The sequence below is a fragment of the Papio anubis genome, chromosome 7 (assembly GCF_008728515.1).
Source record: "Papio anubis isolate 15944 chromosome 7, Panubis1.0, whole genome shotgun sequence".
Lineage (NCBI taxonomy): Eukaryota > Metazoa > Chordata > Mammalia > Primates > Cercopithecidae > Papio > Papio anubis.
Genome location: NC_044982.1, coordinates 144,205,173 through 144,227,185, shown reverse-complemented (window position 1 = coordinate 144,227,185; position 22,013 = coordinate 144,205,173). Strand labels below are relative to the sequence as shown.

Sequence of the window (22,013 nt, the reverse complement as noted above, 5' to 3'; positions counted from 1 at the left end):
ATGCAAATTCACAAATGAGGACAAACACAATCAAGAAGTCATAAATAGGACTTCAGGATTTTGAAAGTTGTACACAGCACAGTACAGCCTACTGACATGTTCTACACACTCTCAAATAAAGTTGGGGAAACTGAGTCTGCAATAACATTATCTGACAAAAGAAAAGGAGAAAACCTAGGATCAGTAGTTGAGTATAGAGAAGAGAAAGCTAATTCTAAATGTAGCTGCAAATAGCTTCCTTAAACTATAAAGACATAAAAGCAGTTCTCATACTTGGGGCGCTCTACAAATGGACCAAATAAATAATCTGCCAGTAAGCCATATGCATCTTTTATATCTTTAATTTTCATAATTCACAAATATTTCATTACAGCATTAATCAGATCATTTCCTTTATTCTGTTCTGTAATTGTATCATGTACATCTTTCTAAAGAATTAGAAAAGGAGCTCAATATTTTCCATTTCTTTCACAGTTTCTTAGTTCTATTAATGCCTAGTACTAAGTTTGACCAAAATCAGTGTCTTAATTAATAGTTCAGGTAAAGCAGCCTCACTATTTTTCAGTCACCCCATGTTTCAAACTAGCCACTAGTGAGAAACAATGAACTGCAAACCAACTACCATTTGCATTTTAACTTATAAATTATCCTTTTACTTTTCTCTCATTCAAGGATTGTAATGTTACTAAGATAATAAAAACTTTGTAAAATTTAACATCCATTCCGAATAGCCTTTCTTCCAAATGAAAAGAATGTGGTATATGAAATTTCTATGTCTCATTTTTGCTTGTTGACAAAGACAAATAATTGAGCAGAGATATACATAGTAGAATAATCTATTGGTACCTAATATAGCCTGGCCTATTAAGGAGTTAAGTTTTAGCCATTCAAATTCCACCATAGACCTCTCTTGTCTAAAGCAGCTTCATATAATACTTTATAGAAGTGTTGAAAATTATAGGCCGGGCGCGGTGGCGCACACCTGTAATCCCAGCACTTTGGGAGGCAGAGGCGGGCGGATCACCTGAGGTCAGGAGTTCGAGACCAGCCCGACCGACATGGAGAAACCCCATCTCTACTAAAATTCAAAATTAGCCAGGCGTGGTGGTGCATGCCTATAATCCCAGCTACTCGGGAGGCTGCAGCAGGAGAATCACTTGAACCCATGAGGCGGAGATTGTGGTGAGCTGAGATCGTGCTATTGCATTCCAGCCCGCGTGACAGAGTGAGACCCCGTCTCAAAAAGAAAGAAAAAAAAAAAGAAGTCCAAGAAGGCAGAATGGAGGCACCCAGCTGCCCCGTTACCCAAGCCCAGATTGGACTGGAGTCAGGAGGGACTTCCTGTTGTGGGAAAAAGAAGCAGAAGAGCCTCATCAGCCCTCACTGCCACTGCAAACACCTACAATCCTTACTACAAGAGTACCCACAGTACTCCCAAGCCTGGAGCCTAGTTTGGAGAGCTGCCAAAACTTCACACAGCTGCTTTGCTCTAGATTAGGAGAACAAGGTGAGCATGCCCGCCTACCCTTGTGAGCCAAGCTGCCACAGCTTAGTGCCACCCAAAGGCCAGAGCCACTTCTGGAGTATACTCTGTTCTGGGGGCCAGAAGCCACTGCACCTCTCTAGCCCTTGGGCTCCATCTTCATTCCACCAAGATCACACAGGTGGCTGGTGTCTACAATGTCATGACCCTGACTGCTTGGAGCCTGGGCTCAGGATCAGCTGTGATTCGAGTCCTGCACAACAGGAAAACTAACCCCTGCCATGCACACTTCCAGGTAGAAAAGCAGTCTGGCAGTACCACACAGGGCAGACACACCCTTAAGCAGGAGAAGCTTCCAAACCGCTGAGGAGCTGACCCACCCTCAGGTCAGTGTACGTGCCAGCACTCAGGGCCAGCTGGCTCAGGCCAGCTCCTGGCAGATACACCCCCAGGCCAGCTGAGCGGCTGCACACCTGTGCCTTGGACCTGAGAAAAACAGCCTGCTGAGCCTGCCCCTGGCAGGTATGCCTCCCAGACCAGCCCAGCAGCCATGAGCCCATGCTCCTGGTTAGAGTGACAGCACTGTGGCCCCAACCCCAGTGAGCCAGACTTGAAACTAGCTGACCCACTTGTGTGTACATGCAGACCCTGACCTAAGAAGCAGCCTGGTGAGACCACACTCAGAAAAACCATGCCAACAGTGCCACAAACTCTCTCACCTTAGGCCACAGAGACACTTGCAAATATCACCAGTATGGGTTGCAGCTGAAGAAATTGCATGAGGACTACACTATTGCATCCACCTAGCATCAAAGCCAAGGCACCCCACCTAATTGCTACCCCAAGACCCAAGTCTTTCCCTATGAAACCTACTCCATAAAATTGGGAGAGTCAACTGTTCCACCAGATGCATAGAAATCAACATAGGGACACATCAAACATGAAAAAGCAAGGAAATATGACACCTTCCAAGAAATGATAATTCTCCAGTAAAAGACCCCAATCATAAGGAAATATACAAAATCCCAGAAAAAAATCTAAATAATAATTTTAAAGAAACTCAGTGACATACAAGAGAATAGAGACAATTCAATGAAATCAGAAAAACAATTCATTATTTCAATGAGAAATTCAACACAAATAGATATCATAAAAAAGGACCAAACAAATCTTAGCACTAAAGAATTAAATGGGCCGGGTGTGGTGGCTCACGCCTGTAATCCCAGCACTTTGGGAGGCTGAAGTGGGCAGATCACTTGAGGTCAGGAGTTCGAGACCAGTCTGGCCAACATGGTGAAACCCCAGCTCTACTAAAAACATAAAAAATTAGCCAGGTGTGTTGGCATGTGCCTGTAATCCCAGCTACTCAGGAGGCTGAGGCAGGAGAATTGCTTGAACCAGGAGGCAGAGGTTCCAATGAGCTGAGATCATGCCACTGCACTCCAGCCTGGGTGACAGAGCGAGACCCAGTCTCAAAAAAAAAAAAAAAAAAAAAAGAATTCAGTGAATGAAATAAAAAATAAAATTGAGAGCTTCAACAACAACCAGGCAGAATTTCTGAACTTGAAGACAGGTCTTTTGAATAACAAAAATAAAATGTTTTAATGAAGAAAACCTATAGGATCTACTAGATTTTCTGTATTTTAGGTATAATGTTTGCTTAACAAATAAAATAGGAATAAATTTAACCAAAGAAGTGAAAGATCTCTACAAGTAAAACCAGATGACACTGATGAAAGAAATTGAAGAAAATATACAATAAAATGGGAAGATATCATGCTCTTGTATTGGAAGAATTAATATTGCTAAATTAATAGTGTTTAAATGTCTATAGTACCTGAAGTGCTACAGATTCAATGCAATCCCTATCAAAATACCAATGATATTTTTTGCAGAAACAGAAAAACAATCTGACCCCAAATAGCTAAAGCAAGCCTAAGCAAAAATACAAAAGAAAACAAAGCAAAAGCTGGAGGTATAACACTACCTAATTTCAAATTATACTACAAAGCTATAGTAACCAAAACAGCATGGTACTGGCATAAAAACAGACACATAGACCAACAGAACAGAACAGAGAATCCAGAAATAGATCCATTTATCTACAGCCAACTGAGTTTTGACAAAGGCATCACAGCATTCACTGGGGAAAGAACAGTCTCTTCAATAAATGATGCTGGGAAAACTGGATATCCACATGCAGAACAATGAAACTAAGACTCCCATCTCTCACCTTATATAAAAATCAGCTCAAAATGGATTAAAGACCTAAATGCAAGGCCTGAAACTACAAAACTAGTAGAAGAAAACACAGGGTAGGCTGGGCGCAGTGGCTCACACCTGTAATCCCAACACTTTGGGAGGCCGAGGTGGGTGGATCACGAGGTCAGGAGATGGAGACCATCCTGGCTAACACAGTGAAACCCTGTCTCTACTAAAAATACAAAACATTAGCCGGCTGTGGTGGCGGGCGCCTGTAGTCCCAGCTACGTGGGAGGTTGAGGCAGGAGAATGGCATGAACTCGGGAGGTGGAGCCTGCGGTGAGCTGAGACCGCATCACTGCACTCCAGCCTAGGCGACAGTGCAAGACTCCATCTCGGAAAAAAAAAGAAAAAAGAAAAAAAAGAAAACATAGGGTAAATGTTTCAGAACACTGATCTAGGAAAATACTTTATGAGTAAGACCTCAAAAGCACAGGCAACAAAAACAAAAATAAATGGGATTATATCAAACTAAAAACTATCTTCACAGCAAAGGAAACAGTCAATAGAGTGAAAAGATAACCTACAGAATGGAAGAAAATATCTACAAACTATTCATCTAACAGGGGATTAATATCCAGAATATATAAGAAACTCAAACATCTCAACAGCCAAAAAATAAAAAGAAAAGAAAAGAAAACCATCTCATTAGAAAATGGGCAAATGGCCTAAGCAGACATTTCTCAAAATAAGATATATACAAATGGCCAACAAATATATGAAAAAATGCTCAATATCACTAGTCATCAGAAAAACGCAAATAAAAACCGCAATGAGATATTATATCACCCCAGTAAAAATGGCTATCAACAAAAAGACAAAAAATAACAAATGCTGGCAAGGATGCAGAGAAAAGGGAACTCTCAAATACGGCATTGGTGGGTATGGTTTGGCTGTGTCCCCACCCAAATCTCATCTTGAATTCCCACGTGTTGTGGGACGGACCCAGTGGGAGGTAACTGAATCATGGGGGCAGTTCTTTCTCATGCTGTTCTCATGATAGTGAGTAAGTCTCACGAGATCTGATGGTTATTATAAGGGGGAGTTTTCCTGCACAAGCTCTCTTTGCTTGCTGCCATCCATGTAAAATGTGACTTGCTCCTACTTGCCTTCCACCATGATTGTGAGGCCTCCCCAGCCATGTGGAACTGTAAGTCCAATTAAATCTCTTTCTTTTGTAAATTGCCCAGTCTTGGGTATGTCTTTATCAGCAGTACGAAAACAGACTAATACAGTGGGACTGTAAAATAGTACAGTTACTATGGAGAAAAGTATGTAGGTTCCTCAAAAAACTACAAATAGAACTACCACACAATTCAGCAATCCCACTACTAGGAAGATCAGTATATCGAAGAGATATCTGCACATTCATGTTTACTGCATCACTGTTCACAATAGCCAAGATATGGAATCAACTCAAGTGTACGACAACAGATGAGTGGATAAAGAAAATGTGGTGCCAGGTGCGGTGGCTCAAGCCTGTAATCCCAGCACTTTGGGAGGCCGAGACCGGTGGATCACGAGGTCAGGAGATCGAGACCATCCTGGCTAACATGGTGAAACTCCGTCTCTACTAAAAAATACGAAAAACTAGCCGGGTGAGGTGGCGGGCACCTGTAGTCCCAGCTACTTGGGACGCTGAGGCAGGAGAATGGCGTAAACCTGGGAGGCAGAGCTTGCAGTGAGCCGAGATCGTGCCACTGCACTCCAGCCTGGGTGACAGAGCGAGACTCCGTCTCAAAAAAAAAAAAAAAAAAAAGAAAATGTGGTATATCAGCCAGGCACGGTGGTTCATGCCTGTAATCCCAGAACTTTGAAAGGCCAAGGCAGGTGGATCACCTGAGGTCAGGAGTTCGAGACCAGCCTGGCCAACGTGGCGAAACCCCATCTCTACAAAAAATACAAAAATTATCCAGGCATGGTGGTGTGAGCCTGTAGTCCCTGCTACTCAGGAGGCTGAGGCAGGAGAACTGCTTGAACCCAGCAGGCGGTGGTTGCACTGAGCCGAGATCACCACCACTGTACTCCAGCCTGGGCAACAGAGCAAGACTCTGTCTCAAAAAAAAAAAAAAGAAAAGAAAATGTGCTGTATATATAAACAATGGAATGCTATTCAGCCATAAAAAATAAATCCTGTCATTCATGGCAACATGGATGGAACTGGAGGCTGTTACGTTAAATGAAATAAGCCAGGCAAAGAAAGACAAATACCACATGTTCTAATATATAAGGAAGTTAAAAAGAAAAGTTGATTTTATGTAAGTAAAAAGTAGAAGAGAGGTTATTAGAGGTTGGGAAGAGTAGCAGAAATGGGGAGATAGGGAAAGATTTGTTAAAGGATACAAAATTACAGCTAGATAGAAGGAATAACTTCTAGTGTTCCATAGCACTGTAGGATGATTATAGTTAACAATAATATATATTTTCTTTCTTTCTGTTTTTTGTTTTGTTTTGTTTTTCTGTTTTGAGACAGAGTCTCACTCTGTCACCCAGGCTGGAGTGCACAGCGTGATCTTTGCTCACTGCAACCTCCGCCTCCTGGGTTCAAGCGATTCTCCTGCCTCAGCCTCCCGAGTAGCTGGGATTACAGGCATGCCCCACCATACCCTGCTAATTTTTGTATTTTTAGTAGACACGGGGTTTCACCATGTCAACCAGGTTGGTCTCGAACTCCTGACCTCAGTGCTAGGATTACAGGATTACAGGCGTGAGTCACTGTGCCTGGCCCAATAATATATATTTTCAAATAGATAGAAGAAAGGATATTGAATGCTCCCAACACAAAGAAATAAATGTTTGAGATGATGTAGATGCCAGTTACACTGATCTGGTCACTATACATTTCATGTGTCAAAACATCACTATATACCTCATACATATGTATGATTGTTATGTGCCAATTATAATGTTTTTAAGAGGCTATATATGGTATCTCCCACTTTGGCCAATGTGGATTGAGGTGAGGGTGGATAGGGAAGAGTGCGGAAGGCAGCAGTCTTTGCTACAGAGGTGGGCAAAACTAAAAACCTAAAGCCTCAAAAGTGAATGAAAAGTAAAAGCTGCTTTTTTCCTTCCCTTGTCATGCCACTCTCCAGACAAGTCACTCATTATTTATAGTTTAATGTGTCTTTAAGGGGGTTTGCAATTATAAAAATTTTGTAGGAGTACTAAAAATTGTAAGCAAGCCACAACTCATACCCAAAGAATAGAAGCCCAGAAAAGATGGAGTAAAACAAAAACATTTTTTGGCAGGCCTGTAATTACATATTATATACATGGCTAAAGGATTAAACAGTCAGTTTTCTAGCCCCTTCATGCAGTATTGAAAGACACCTCAGGGATTCTGTTCCAAGATGGCTGAATAGGAACAGCTCTGGTCTGCAGTTCCCAGCGTGACTGACGCAGAAGACAGGTGATTTCTGCATTTCCAACTGAGGTACCTGGTTCATCTCACTGGGACTGGTTGGACAGTGGGTGCAGCCCACTGAGGGCAAGCTGAAGCAGGGCAGGGCATCGCCTCACCCGGGAAGCACAAGGGGTTGGGGGATTTTCCTTCCCTAGCCAGGTACAGATGGTACCTGGAAAAATGAGATGCTCCTGCCCAAATACTGCGCTTTTCCAAAGGTCTTAGGAAACGGCACACCAGGAGATTATATCCCGCACATGGCTCCGCAGGAACCACACCAACCTAGCCTTGCTCACTGCTGGCACAGCAGTCTGAGATCGACCTGCAACGCAGCAGCCTGGCGGGGGGAGGGGCATCCATCATTGCTGAGGCTTGAGTGGGTAAATAAAGCAGCCAGCAGCCAGGGAAGCTCGAACTGGGAAGAGCCCTCCACAGCGCAGCAAGGCCTGTTGCCTCTGTAGACTCCACCTCTGGGGGCAGGGCATAGCTGAACAAAAGGCAGCAGAAACTTCTGCAGACTTAAACGTCCCTGTCTGATAGCTCTGAAGAGAGCAGTGGTTCTCCCAGCATGGTGTTTGAGCTCGGAGAATGGACAGACTGCCTTCTCAAGTGGGTCTCTGACCACTGTGTAGCCTAACTGGAAGACACCTTCCAGTAGGGGCTGACTGACACTGCATACAGGCAGGTGCCTCTCTGGGACGAAGCTTCCAGAGGAAGGATCAGGCAGCAATATTTGCTGTTCTGCAATATTTGCTGTTCTGCAGCCTCCGCTGGTGATACCCAGGTAAACAGGGTCTGGAATGGACCTCCAGCAAACTCCAACAGACCTGCAGCTGAGCGACCTGACTCTTAGAAGGAAAACTAACAAACAGAAAGGAATAGCATCAACATCAACAAAAAGGACATCCACACCAAAACCCCATCTGTAGGTCACCATCATCAAAGACCAAAGGTAGATAAAACCACAAAGATGGAGAGAAACCAGAGCAGAAAAGCTGAAAATTCTAAAAACCAGAGCACCTCTTCTTCTCCAAAGGATCACAGCTCCTCACCAGCAACAGAACAAAGCTGGACGGAGAATGACTTTGACGAGCTGACAGAAGTAGGCTTCAGGTCAGTAATGACAAACTTCTCCGAGCTAAGGAGCATGTTCGAACCCATTGCAAGGAAGCTAAAAACCTTGAAAAAAGATTAGACGAATGGCTAACAAGGATAAACAGTATAGAGAAGACCTTAAATGACCTGATGGAGCTGAAAACCATGGCACAAGAACTATGTGATGTATGCACAAGCTTCAATAGCCGATTCGATCAAGTAGAAGAAAGGGTATCAGTGATTGAAGATCAAATTAATGAAATAAAGTGAGAAGTTTAGAGAAAAAAGAATAAAAAGAAATGAACAAAGCCTTCAAGAAATATGGGACTATGTGAAAAGACCAAATCTACATTTGATTAATGTACCTGAAAGTGACAGGGAGAATGGAACCAAGCTGGAAAACACTCTTCAGGATATTATCCAGGAGAACTTCCCCAACTTAGCAGGACAGGCCAACATTCAAATTCAGGAAACACAGAGAACACCACAAAGATACTCCTCAAGAAGAGCAACCCCAAGGCACATAATTGTCAGATTCACCAAGGTTGAAATGAAGGAAAAAATGTTAAGGGCAGCCAGAGAGAAAGTTCAGGTTACTCACAAAGGGAAGGCCATCAAACTAACACGGATCTCTCAGCAGAAAGCCAGAAGAGCATGGGGACCAATATTCAACATTCTTAAAGAAAAGAATTTTCAATCCAGAATTTCATATCCAGCCAAACTAAGTTTCATAAGTGGAAGAGAAATAAAATCCTTTACAGACAAGCAAATGATGAGAGATTTTGTCACCACCAGGCCTGCCTTACAAGAGCTCCTGAGGGAAGCACTAAACATGGAAAGGAACAACCGGTACCTGCCACTGCAAAAACATGCCAAGTTGTAAAGACTATTGATGCTAGAAAGAAACTGTATCAACTAATGGGCAAAATAACCAGCTAACATCATAATGACAGGATCAAATTCACACATAACAATATTAACCTTAAATGTTAATGGGCTAAATGCCCCAATTAAAAGACACAGACTGGCAAATTGAATAAAGAGTCAAGATCCATCAGTGTGCTGTATTCAGGAAACCCATCCCACATGGAGAGACACACATAGGCTCAAAATAAAGGGATGGAGAAAGATCTACCAACCAAAGGAAAGAAAAAAAAAAAAAAAAAAAAAAGCAGGGGGTTGCAATCCTAGTCTCTGATAAAACAGACTTTAAACCAACAAAGATCAAAAGAGACAAAGACGACCATTACACAATGGTAAAGGGATCAATTCAACAAGAAGAGCTAACTATCCTAAATATACATGCACCCAATACAGGAGCACCCAGATTCACAAAGCAAGTACTTAGAGACCTACAAAGAGACTTAGACGCCCACACAATAATAATGGGTGACTTTAGAACCCATTCAATCTGTCTCATTGATCTGTCAATATTAGACAGATCAATGAGACAGAAGGTTAACAAGGACATCCAGGACTTCAACTCAGCTCTGCACCAAGCAGACCTAACAGACATCTACAGAACTTTCCACCCCAAATCAATAAAATACACATTCTCAGCACTACATCACACTTATTCCAAAATTGACCACATAGTTGGAAGTAGAGCACTCCTCAGCAAATGTAAAAGAACAGAAATCACAACAAACTGTCTCTCAGACCACAGTGCAATCAAGTTAGAACTCAGGATTAAGAAACTCACTCAAGACCACACAACTACATGGAAACTGAACAACCTGCTCCTGAATGACTACTGGGTACATAATGAAATGAAGGCAGAAATAAAGATGTTCTTTGAAACCAATGAGAACAAAGACACAACGTACCAGAATCTCTGGGACACATTTGAAGCAGTGTGTAGAGGGAAATTTATAGCACTAAATGCCCACAAGAGAAAGCAGGAAAGATCTAAAATCGACACTCTAACATCACAATTAAAAGAACTAAAGAAGCGGCTGAGCGCGGTGGCTCACGACTGTAATCCCAGCACTCTGGGAGGCCGATACAGGTGGATCACAAGGTCAGCAGATCGAGACCATCCTGGCTAACACGGTGAAACCCCATCTTTACTAAAAATATTTAAAAAATTAGCCGGGCATAATGGCGGGCGCCGGTAGTCCCAGCTACTCGGGAGGCCGAGGCAGGAGAATGGCGTGAACCCAGGAAGCGGAGCTTGCAATGAGCCAAGATCATGACACTGCACTCCAGCCTGGGCAACTGAGCGAGACTCTGTCTCAAAAAAAAAAAAAAGAAACAAAACAAACAAACAAACAAAAAACAACAACAATAAAAAGCTAGAGAAGCAAGAGCAAACAAATTCAAAGAAAGCTAGCAGAAGGCAAGAAATAATTAAGATCAGAGCAAACTTCCAGAGGAGATAGAGACACAAAAACCCTCCAAAAATCAATGAATCCAGGAGCTGGTTTTGAAAGAATCAAACAAAATTGATAGACTGCCTACTTAAGACTAGCACCAAAAAGAAAAGAAAAATCAATAAACGCAATAAAAAAAAAGGTAGGTATCACCACCAATCCCACAAAGCCCCAAAACATAAGAGATATTATAAACACCTCTGTGCAAATAAACTACAGAATATCTAGAAGAAGAAATGGATAATTTCCTGGACACACATACACCCTTCAAGACTAAACCAGGAAGAAATTCCAGATCTCTGAATAGGCCAATAACAGAGTTCTGAAATGGGAGGCAATAATTAATAGCCTACCAACCAAAAAAATTCCAGGACCAGACAGATTCTGGCTAATTCTACCAGTGAATTTTAGAAGCTGGTTACCATTCCTTAGAAACTATTCCAATCAATAGAAAGAAGAGAATCCTCCTAACTCATTTTTATGAGACCAGCATCATCCACAATGCAAGCCTGGCAGAGATACAACAAAAGAAATTTTTAGACCAGTATGCCTGATGAAGACATCAGTGCAAAATCCTCAATAAAATACTGGCAAAAGCTAAATCCAGCACATCAAAGCTTATCCATCACGATCAATGAAGCTGTCCTGGGATGCAGGCTGGATTCAACATGCACAAATCCAATAAAGCGTAACTCATCACATAAACAGAACCAGCGGCAAAAACCGCACGATTATCTCAATAGGTACAGAAAAGGCTATTGACAAAATTCAACTGGCCCTTCGTATAAAACTCTCAATAAACTAGGTATTGATGGGACGTATCTCAAAATAGTAAGAGCTATTTATGACAAACCCACAGCCAATATCATACTGAATGGGCAAAAACTGGAAGCATTCCCTTTGAAAACTGGCACAAGACACGAATGCCCTCTCTCACCACTCCTATTCAATATAGTGTTGGAAGTTCTAGCCAGGGCAGACAAGAGAAAGAAATAAAAGGTATTCAATCAGGAAAAGAGGAAGTCAAACTGTCCCTGTTTGCAGATGACATGATTGTATATTTAGAAAACCCCATCGTCTCAGCCTAAAATCTCCTTAAGCTGATAAGCAACTCCAGCAAAGTCTCAGGATACAAAATCAATGTGCAAAAATCACAAGCATTCCTATACACCAGTAACAAACAGAGAGCCAAATCATGAGTGAATTCCCATTCACAACTGCTACAAAGAGAGTAAAATACCTAGGAATCCAACTTACAAGGGATGCAAAGGACCTCTTCAAGGAGAAATACAAACCACTGCTCAAGGAAATAAAAGAGGACACAAACAAATGGAAGAACATTCCATGCTCATGGACAGGAAGAATTAATATCCTGAAAATGGCCATACTGCCCAAGTAATTTATAGATTCAATGCCATCCCCATCAAGCTACCAATGACTTTCTTCACAGAATTGGAAAAAATTACTTTAAAGTTCATATGGAACAAAAAAAGAGCCTGCATTGCCAAGACAATCCTAAGCAAAAAGAACACAGCTTGAGGCATCACGCTACCTAACTTCAAACTATACTACAAGGCTACAGTAAACAAAACAGCATAGTACTGGTACCAAAACACAGATATAGACCAATGGAACAGAACAGAGCCCTCAGAAATAATACCATACATCTACAACCATCTGATCTTTGACAAACCTGACAAAAACAAGAAATGGGGAAAGGATTTCCTGTTTAATAAATGGTGCTGGGGAAATTGGCTAGCCATAAGTAGAAAGCTGAAACTGGATCCCTTCCTTATCCCCTTATACAAAAATTAATTCAAGATGGATTAAAGACTTAAATGTTAGACCTAAAACCATAAAAACCCTAGAAGAAAACCTAGGCAATACCATTCAGGACATAGACATGGGCAAGGACTTCATGCCTAAAACACCAAAAACAATGACAACAAAAGCCAAAATTGACAAATGAGATCTAATTAAACAAAAGAGCTTCTGCACAGCAAAAGAAACTACCATCAGAGTGAACAGGCAACCTACAGAATGGGAGATAATTTTTGCAATCTACCCATCTGACAAAGGGCTAATATCCAGAATCTACAAAGAACTTAAACAAATTTACAAGAAGAAAACAAACAACCCCATCAAAAAATGGGCAAAGGATATGAACAGACACTTCTCAAAAGAAGACACTTATGCACCCAAGAGACATGAAAAAATGCTCTTCATCACTGGTCATCAGTGAAATGCAAATCAAAACCACAATGAGATACCATCTCACACCAGTTAGAATGGCGATCATTAAAAAGTCAGGAAACAACAGATGTTGGAGAGGATGTGGAGAAATAGGAATGCTTTTACACTGTTGGTGGGAGTGTAAACTAGTTCAACCATTGTGGAAGACAGTATGGCGATTCCTCAAGGATCTAGAACTAGAAATACCATTTGACCCAGTGATCCCATTACTGGGTATATACCCAAAGAATTATAAATCATGCTACTATAAAGACATATGCACATGTATGTTTATTGTGGCACTATTCCCAATAGCAAAGATTTGGAACGAACCCATATGTCCATCAATGATAGACTGGATTAAGAAAATGTGGTACATATACACCACAGAATACTATGCAGCCATAAAAAAGGATGAGTTCATGTCCTTTGCAGGGACACTGATGCAGCTGGAAACCATCATTCTGAGCAAACTATCACAAGGACACAAAACCATATACTGCATGTTCTCACTCATAGGTGGGAATTGAACAATGAGAACACTTGGACACAGGGTGGGGAACATCACACACTGGGGCCTGTCGGGGGTGGGGAGCTGGGGGAGGGATAGCAGAAATATCTAACGTAAATAACGAATTAATGGGTGCAGCAAACCAACATGGCACATGTATACCTATGTAACAAACCTGCATGTTGTGCACACGTACCCTAGAACTTAAAGTATAATAAATAAATAAAAAAAAAAAAAGAAAGAAAGAAAGACATCTTAGGGATAAATCCAGTCCAACTTCTACAACGTATAAATTTCTATCACAGCACCTGTAACACTTAAACTGTTTCTTTACTAGACTGAAGACCCTTGAAAGCAGTGAGGTGACTAACTGGGCTTTTTATTCTTGGTGCTTAGCATAGTACCCGACTCATAGTAGACACGCAACAAATGTTGCACACATGAGTGTATCAACCATTGCATACTGAGGTTCCTTCCACAAAAATCTCCCAAGTGATAGTCCAGACTGTACTCAAGCACTTCACAAATGGGCTTGCTTTCTTTACTTTCCAGGGCAGTCCATCCAATCTCTGATCCTTTCTAACTGTACATAGGTTGAATTGTAATATCAAATATAATGTAATCTTGTAGAGATTGTAATGTAATCTCATAGAAAAAAAACTTTCCTATGATTATAACGACCAAATTTTCCAGATCAAAAATAGGAATTCATGGTCAGACAGAGGATATTTGGCCACTCCCCAGTCAATATACATACATTCAACCCTCCTGCAAAATCCATTTTAAGAAGTTAAACAGATGGTAACCAGCCCAAAAAGTCTTCACCTTTTCACCTTATTAAAGCACACCTCTATTAATACATGTGTGGATCATTCCTGTGTCAATGGAGGCTCTGAATAACTCCACGAGCTTTCACAGTCACTAGAGTTTATACAAGGGATCCAAATAAGTGAAACATGTGCCTCGCCAGGAAAGCCACATGGAAGTACTATTTCTTTTCTTTTTTGACATGGAGTCTCGCTCTGTTGCCCAGGCTGGAGTGTAGTGGCACGATCTCAGCTCACTGCAACCTCTGCCTCCCAGGTTTTTAAGCAATTCTCTGGCTCAGCCTCCGCAGCAGCCGGGATTACAGGCGTGTGCCACCACACCTGGCTAGTTTTTTGTGTTTTTAGTAGAGACAAGGTTTCACCATCTTGGCCAGGCTGGTCTTGAACTCCTGACCTTGTGATCCACCCGCCTTGGCCTCCCAAAGTGCTGGAATTACAGGCATGAGCCACCGCGCCCAGCCTGAAGCATTGCTTAACCTTCCCAGGAAGATTTTTAATTACCATGGTTAAAAAAAAATTAGAAAATAAAGAAAAGTTGAGAAAATAAAGACATCCAAAATTCCACTCCTCAGTCCTAGGCAGATATGTCTGTGTCCTCATTCCTATAAAGAGCCCTATTACAATCATTTCAGGTTGTTTAAGGTAACTGTTAAGATGTAAGTTTTCATTGCCAACCTGACAGGTTGGTGCCAACTTGTTATCCCTGAAGTATGGCGTAACGCCTGGAACTTAGCAGATACTTCACAGGTATGAAGATGTAAACATAATTAAGAAAATATAACTAACTGTTAATTTAAATTTTATTAGTGCTGGTATTGGTAGTCCTGTAAATACAGTCAGAGGAATTCTCTCAATAGATGTTGGCTAACAGATTATTAAAAATTCTGCTACTCTTTTTCTTTTGGTCCTGCTCCTACTTTGTGCATTATTTTAAACCCCCTTTCCTCTTCTCAATCTCTAAGAAATAAGCCAATTAGGAAAGTCTTTCCGTATGTTGGCAATGCCCTGGTGTAGGGACAGAAGACTGGTGTAAGGTGTAATCTCCTGGCACGAGGGATGGAACACCAAGTCTAGTCTACCAGCAGCTGACTCTTCATGGATTCTCCCTTTCCTGAGGCTTAGTCACCTCAGTACAAAAAGCTAAAATAATATTCCCTCTGCTTGTTCCATGGAGTTGCAGTCGAGATCAAATTGGGAAGTATTCTGTAAAATGTAAATGTAAGGTAATACGGTAGACAGCTCTAAAATAGTTCCCAATGACCCAGATGTGTCTTCTGGTATTCACACCCTCATACAGACCCTCATACATCGTCCAGGGTTGGTCTGTGTGACTGACAGAATACGGCAGAAGCGATGGTATGCCCCTTCTGAGACAGATCAGAAAAGACACCGTGGCTTCTACCTTGGTGGGGATGCATTCCCGTCACCTCTCTTCCCCATCTGTCTCCTCCTCACCTCACTCACTGGGAAAGCCAGATGGAGAGGCCCAAACGGCGAGGAACTAGAGCCTCTGGCTAACAGCCAGTAAGGAACTGAGGCCTGCCAACAGTCATGGGAGTGAGCTTGGAAGTGGATCTTCCCTTTCCAGCCAAACTTTTAAGCTGATTTTAACCCTGGCTGAGAGCTTGACGACCTCTTCATGAGAGACCACGCATGAGCTAGAACCACTGAACTAAGCCACTCCTGCATTTCTAGCTCCAAGAAATTGTGTGAAATAATGACTCTTGTTTAACGATGCTGAATTTGGGCTAATTTGGTACATAGCAATAGCAATGGATAACATATGGGTGATGTTACTAGGCCCAGCCACATTTATACTGTTTCTAAAGGTGGTATTAAAATGAAGCACTGGCTGGGCACAGTGTCTCATGTCTATAATACCAAGACTTTGGGAGGCTGAGACAGGAGAATCTCTGGATCCCAGCAGTTTGAGACCAGTCTGGGCAACACAGTGGGACCCCGTCTTACAAAAGATTAAAAAATTAGCCAGGTGTAGGAGCTCACACCTGTAATCCCAGCACTTTGGGAGGCCGATGTGGGAGGACCACTTGAACACAGGAATTTGAGACCAGTCTGGGCAACATGGCAAAAGCTGTCTCTACAAAACAACAACAAAATGAGCTGGGTATGGTGACTCATGCCTGTAGTCCTAGTGACTTGGGACGCTGGCATGGGAGGATCACTTGAGCCCAGGAGCTTGAGGTTACAGTAAGGTATGATCGTTCCACTGTGGTACAGCCTGGGTGACTGAGGAAGACCTTGCCTCTAAAATAGAAACAAAAAACTTAGAAATAAGTACACAATTGATGCAGCTGACATTTCATTAGAGACTTTCAATTAATACAAAAAAATTAGCCGGGCGTAGTGGTGGGTGCCTGTAATCCCAGCTACTTGGGAGGCTAAGGCAGGAGAATCACTTGAACCCAGAGGTGGAGGTTGCAGTGAGCCGCGATCGCACCACTGCGCTCCAACCTGAGACTCCGTCTCAATAAATAAATAAATAAATAGAAAAATAATTCAAAGATATCTAAACATAAGGTCAAACATCACTTACATGAATGCAAGCCTATCAATAACTTGTCAGAGAAAACACTGCAGTAGTGTAAGAGAACCATGAGCACAATCTTTGTGAATAGGACAGCATCGAGAGAGGGCAAAAAATACCAGGAGAAATGGAGCAAAGGCTTTAGAAAGCCTCCATGAAGGAAGGCACACCAGAATGTTGCTGGAAACATGCTAGAGCAAAAGTTAGTACACAGCATAACAGAGTTAAAGAAGAAAGTGAACCTGGGAAGGTGGAAAGAGGGGATGAATGGAAAGAGGAAAGGTGGGGTGGGAGAAAGGATGGAGCAGGGAGGGAGGGAGTTAGCAGTTACCTACCTCTCGCCCACATGATAGCTTTGTACAATTTGGAAAAGAACGCCCTTCCAAAAGGAAACAGCCCTGTGCCAAGATGCACAGTTTAGAAAGCAAAGTCTGGGGTGGATTTCAGTCCTAATTTGTTTCCTGGCTAGATTCCTTTATGCCGTGAACAACCTGCCTACTATACAAAGCAGTCCTGGGAAAGAGGGACCTGCTAACTAACTCTGGTGAAGAAGCAGGCAGGCCTTTGTTTCCCTGTTTTGGAGCACGGGCAAATTTCTCAGAACTGTACACAAAATGAATTTTCACTGGTATCTTTTCCCACTGTTTTGCACCTGATGTGGAATTGTGTTCTAACAGAAAACATTTCAGTTTGGGGAACAATGCTGTTTCTGGTGAGTTGCGGGAAGGGGACTGCTAGATGATTACAGAATTTAAGGAAACCTGGTAGCTCCCATCACATGAGGATAGATGTACCTGTGGGTGCCTAAGATTTGTGTTCACAGTTACTTATGTAGCCTGGGGGTTTTTCATGGCTTTGCTTGGCCGTCTCTGGCTTTTCTGGGGCTCCTCCTCACATAAGTCACCGGGGGCACCACTGCTTACTGGTAACAGGGTAACAGGCTTCTCCAGCTGAACGCCCAAAACTGAGAATACACAATAGTGGTTCCTCAAAAGTTTCCTTTGCAGAAGACCTGTATCATAAATGCTGCCTCTACCTGCTTGTTAAAATGAGGATTCCTGAGCACGCTCTTTCCCAGACCTACTAAAACAAAAGTTCTGGAAGTGAGGCCTGGAATTCTGCATTTTGAACAGTGGCCATCAATGTTAGAAAACAATGGTTTAACAGGAATATGAAATATGAGAAATTCCTGGGTGGACTTTACGAAAGAGAAAGGGAACTAAAGACTCAGGCCTAGCAATAGTGTAGTGTAAAGAACAAACCATGACTGGTTAAATATATGCCTTCCTCAGTAAAGTATAGTAAAAATTGCTAGAAACTTTAAAAAATTGTAGCATCTATAAACACACATAGATAACTAGTGCTTGTAGTCTAATTAAAAATGTTATTCCAAAATTAGGTTATAATGGTATTTCATGTATTATGTTTTATATAATAAAAGAAGACCTCACTTTTTGAAAAATTTCATATTGGAGGGTTGACTATAGAACTTAATACAAAATCACTCCCTGGGCCATTTGCAAAATTTAGGCCTCTGCTGAAAAATCTTAGTTGATCAACTGTTAGTCAGAATCTTAATAGCACCTTGAGTGGATAGCAGAGAATAATAACAGGAACAAATTTCTTACCGCTGTAAGGGGTCCTTCTGCCTGTGCCTCCATTAGACTTGTGGGCGTCGCTGCAATAAACTGACTAGCAGCTCCAGGCTGGAGTTCCAGCCTATCTGTATACTGTTCCGAAGCAGCAGTAGGAGGACCCTCTGCAGAAAGTGCTAAGACCACACCTGAGGTTTCCTTCTTTAAATGATCATTTTCTGCCCAAGGACCTAACTGGAGCTTTTCATCTTGAGGTGATGCCTCCAGGACTTGAAGTACTTCAGGCTCCTCATCAGAAGGACTTCCAGTTGTTTTATGTCCTACAGCCTCATTTGTCCTAAAATCCTGAAGGTCCTGCTCCTTGTCCACAATCACCCATTCTTTGGAATCAATCTCTTGCTTGCAAGAGCTCAGGTTAACGGCTATAAATCCATTGCTGCCACCACCATCTGCCTGCTCAGGGGTGTTGGCAGAAGCAGGCTTGGAGACATCTGGAAGATATTCTTCATCATAGTGCCAGATATGGTCAGTACGGGACACAGCAGGAACACAAGGCTTATGCAGCAGAGCAGGGAGAATAGATTCTTTTCCTGCACTGGTATCTTTCTGCATTTTCTCCAGGCTTAAGGAAATGGAAAGAAGTTACTCAATTTTCCTAAGGAAACATTTATTATATAATATATAAGCACCATACAGAACTAATATGGACACAAAGATGACAGAAAAAAAGACGGATAAAGCATAAGGAAAGTTTCACAGCATTGATAATGTTCTTCTCTACCTGCCACATCCTGCTTTGGAGGATGGAGTTCACTTCCTTCCTCAGCAGGGCCCTTTTTAGTTCCCTTCTTTTGTCAAACCAACTTTTTATTGAACTACGCTTTTATCCCTATTGTATGTTGATACTTATTCTCAATATGAGCCAGAACTCAAAATGTGTAAACCAATGCCTCATCCATCCTTTTGATCATGTGAGCATGCAGACATGTGCTTACATAATATAGCTATGAATGATTACCACGTGAGGAAGAACACACATATGTGAAGGATTGTTTAAAATGGAAGCTAGATTGGAGTAGGCCAGAAGTGGCTGAATTGTCTTCGGACACAGTAATTACCATGTTAGTCAAATTCACAGTCCCTCTAACCTAATATTTCATTACCAATAGTAGCCACCAGAGACGTACCACTGAAGGGTGTGACTACTATTAAAGGAAATTAGGTCTTAATACTGTGAATACTGTTAAAGCCTTCTATAACTCATAAATATATCCCACACTTTTTTCATTTCTGTCTTCTGTCATCAAAATTTGTTGTAGGGATAATGTGCCTCATAACTATGCACTACAATCTTTACCTATGTATAGATCTCTCAAGTTTCACTTTCTTTTCTCTCTAGGTAGACTGTGAACTCTCGAGGGCAAGCATGATATACTTATTGGTATCTATTTTCCTACAGTATTTTACTCCGAGAAGGTCTTCACTGAAGTGAATTGAACTGACTGTCTCTTGGATATAAATCACTTTTCCCCTCCTTTATGTATTCCCCTCATCTCCGCCTAATGCCACGTTTAACCTGCCGTCTCCAATACTACACTGTTGTGTGGAAGAGATTGCTTTCCAAACAAAGTTACTGTAAAAAATGCTCATTTAACTTGTTCCTAGTGTTAGGAAGTTATCAGCTCTTACTGCTCAGCTTCCAAAGCCAAAGGATATGCTATAGAATTTATAATAATTAAGAATCAGGGCAATAATAATTAAAAATAAGGCTGAAAATTAGAGTTTAACAGAATCAGTGTTACAAAAATGCAAGAATTTCTTATTTGAAAGACTTTATGTAACAGAAGTATACAACAACAACAAAACAATAACAATGGTACCTTAGAAGCTTTAAAAAGAAAAATAAACTATTTTATACCAGGTCTCAAGGAACTTGTCAGTGTCTGGCTTTGGCTCCAGGGTCAGACGTTTTTCCAGCTCAAAGCTGTGGATGGAACGTAACTTTCGCACCAATGGAATATCTCTGTCTGGCTGAGTAATCTCTGAGCGGACACGAACTGGTGACCCAAGGCTTGCAGCATTGAGAAGACCATTTGCCTGGCCATGGCTGTTCTCCTCTTCAGTAGCAGCCTATCCAACATATAAAATAAACCCATGAAAAACATTCTAGGCAATACACATGATAGAATCATTGAAGCCTTTCAAAATAATATCAATAAATGATTAGATGTGTTTTCAGACGATTCGGATATTTTGGCTAGTTTACTTCATTACATTCTTATCTATTAACTCTCCATTAAATGTGTTTTCTTAATTTATACTCAGTTTCAGTACTATTTTAGGTTTTTTTAATACTTTTGGAACAAAGATAAACAATCTAAAAATGTTTAACAGACTTGGCTTTTTGAATCATGTCTGACTTGAGGCTTGTAGGACCCCATTCCACTAACCTAAAACTGAAACCTGGAAAGGATGTTCTCTTTGAGACATAAGTGGTCTCACAAGTTAGGAGAGACTGCCAAGCCTCAGTCGCTATACCTCTTTTCTCCTTCCTCCTCTAAAAAACAAAAAAACAACATATGTATACTTGTGCCAAAAAAGCCTGGGGGCCAGACTACTAAGGAGCTGAGGCAGGGAAGGAGGATGAGCGTGAGGCAGCCCAGGGGGTGGGACTGTTTAAGCACAGGTGCCTACGGCAGCACATTATCAGGGAAATTAAGCCTCATATCAGGAGTGTGGTGACAGAGGGAAGTCTGGGACATCTACTCTGATTAGAGACTCTCAAGAGGATGCCCAATTGGCTCAAATTGGTGATATACTCAGGGTAGCAGCAGAAACACAAGCCAGCCTTCCCTGAAGGAAGGTTTCCCCAAACCCCAATTTAGGTCTCCAGAACTCCCATCAATTATTAATTAATTAGCCAAAAAAAAAAAGAGAATCAATACAAGAGAAGGCATGCTACCATGACTGACACAACAGAAATAATAGTCAAAATTAAGAAAAACATTTAAAACTCCCAAAGATTTCAGATATTGAACTGGTTTCAATACAAAATATAGACCAGCTATGCACAAATGTTTAAATAAATAAAGGTTATTATAACAAAGATCAACAAAGGGTTATTTGGAATTAAATGACTGATTAACTTAATATTTAATATTCAATTAACAAGTTAAACAGCAAGTTAGCAAAAAAAAAAAAAAAAGGTTAAAATTATTATTATTATTTTTTTTTTTTTTGAGACGGAGTCTCGCTCTGTCGCCCAGGCTGGAGTGCAGTGGCCGGATCTCAGTTCACTGCAAGCTCCGCCTCCCGGGTTTACGCCATTCTCCTTTCTCAGCCTCCCGAGTAGCTGGGACTACAGGCGCCTGCCACCTTGCCCGGCTAGCTTTCTGTATTTTTTAGTAGAGGCGGGGTTTCACCGTGTTAGCCAGGATGGTCTCGATCTCCTGACCTCGTGATCCACCCGTCTCGGCCTCCCAAAGTGCTGGGATTACAGGCTTGAGCCACCGCGCCCGGCCAAGGTTAAAATTATTAATTAGTGAAGCAGAAGACACAGCCAAAGAAATTACCTAGAATAAAAAACAGCAAGATAGGCCTGGCATGGTGGCTCACATCTGTAACCCCAGCACTTTGGGAGGCCGAGGAGGATGGGTCACAAGGTCAGGAGTTCCAGACCAGCCTG

General features: G+C 41.7%; 1 protein-coding gene across 10 annotated transcripts in view; it reads right to left on the bottom strand.

The window, feature by feature from the left end:
- The window catches only part of TTBK2 (tau tubulin kinase 2), a 177,536-nt gene that overhangs the window by 18,112 nt on the left and 137,411 nt on the right, over window positions 1-22,013 (bottom strand). For all 10 annotated transcript variants that reach the window (XM_021940500.2, XM_017960562.3, XM_017960565.3 and 7 more), the window contains 2 exons: window positions 20,247-20,458; window positions 18,362-18,950 (listed from right to left, as the gene is read on the bottom strand). In XM_021940500.2, coding sequence (XP_021796192.1) covers window positions 18,362-18,950; window positions 20,247-20,458 — 801 coding nt within the window. The remainder of the gene's footprint in view (window positions 1-18,361; window positions 18,951-20,246; window positions 20,459-22,013) is intronic.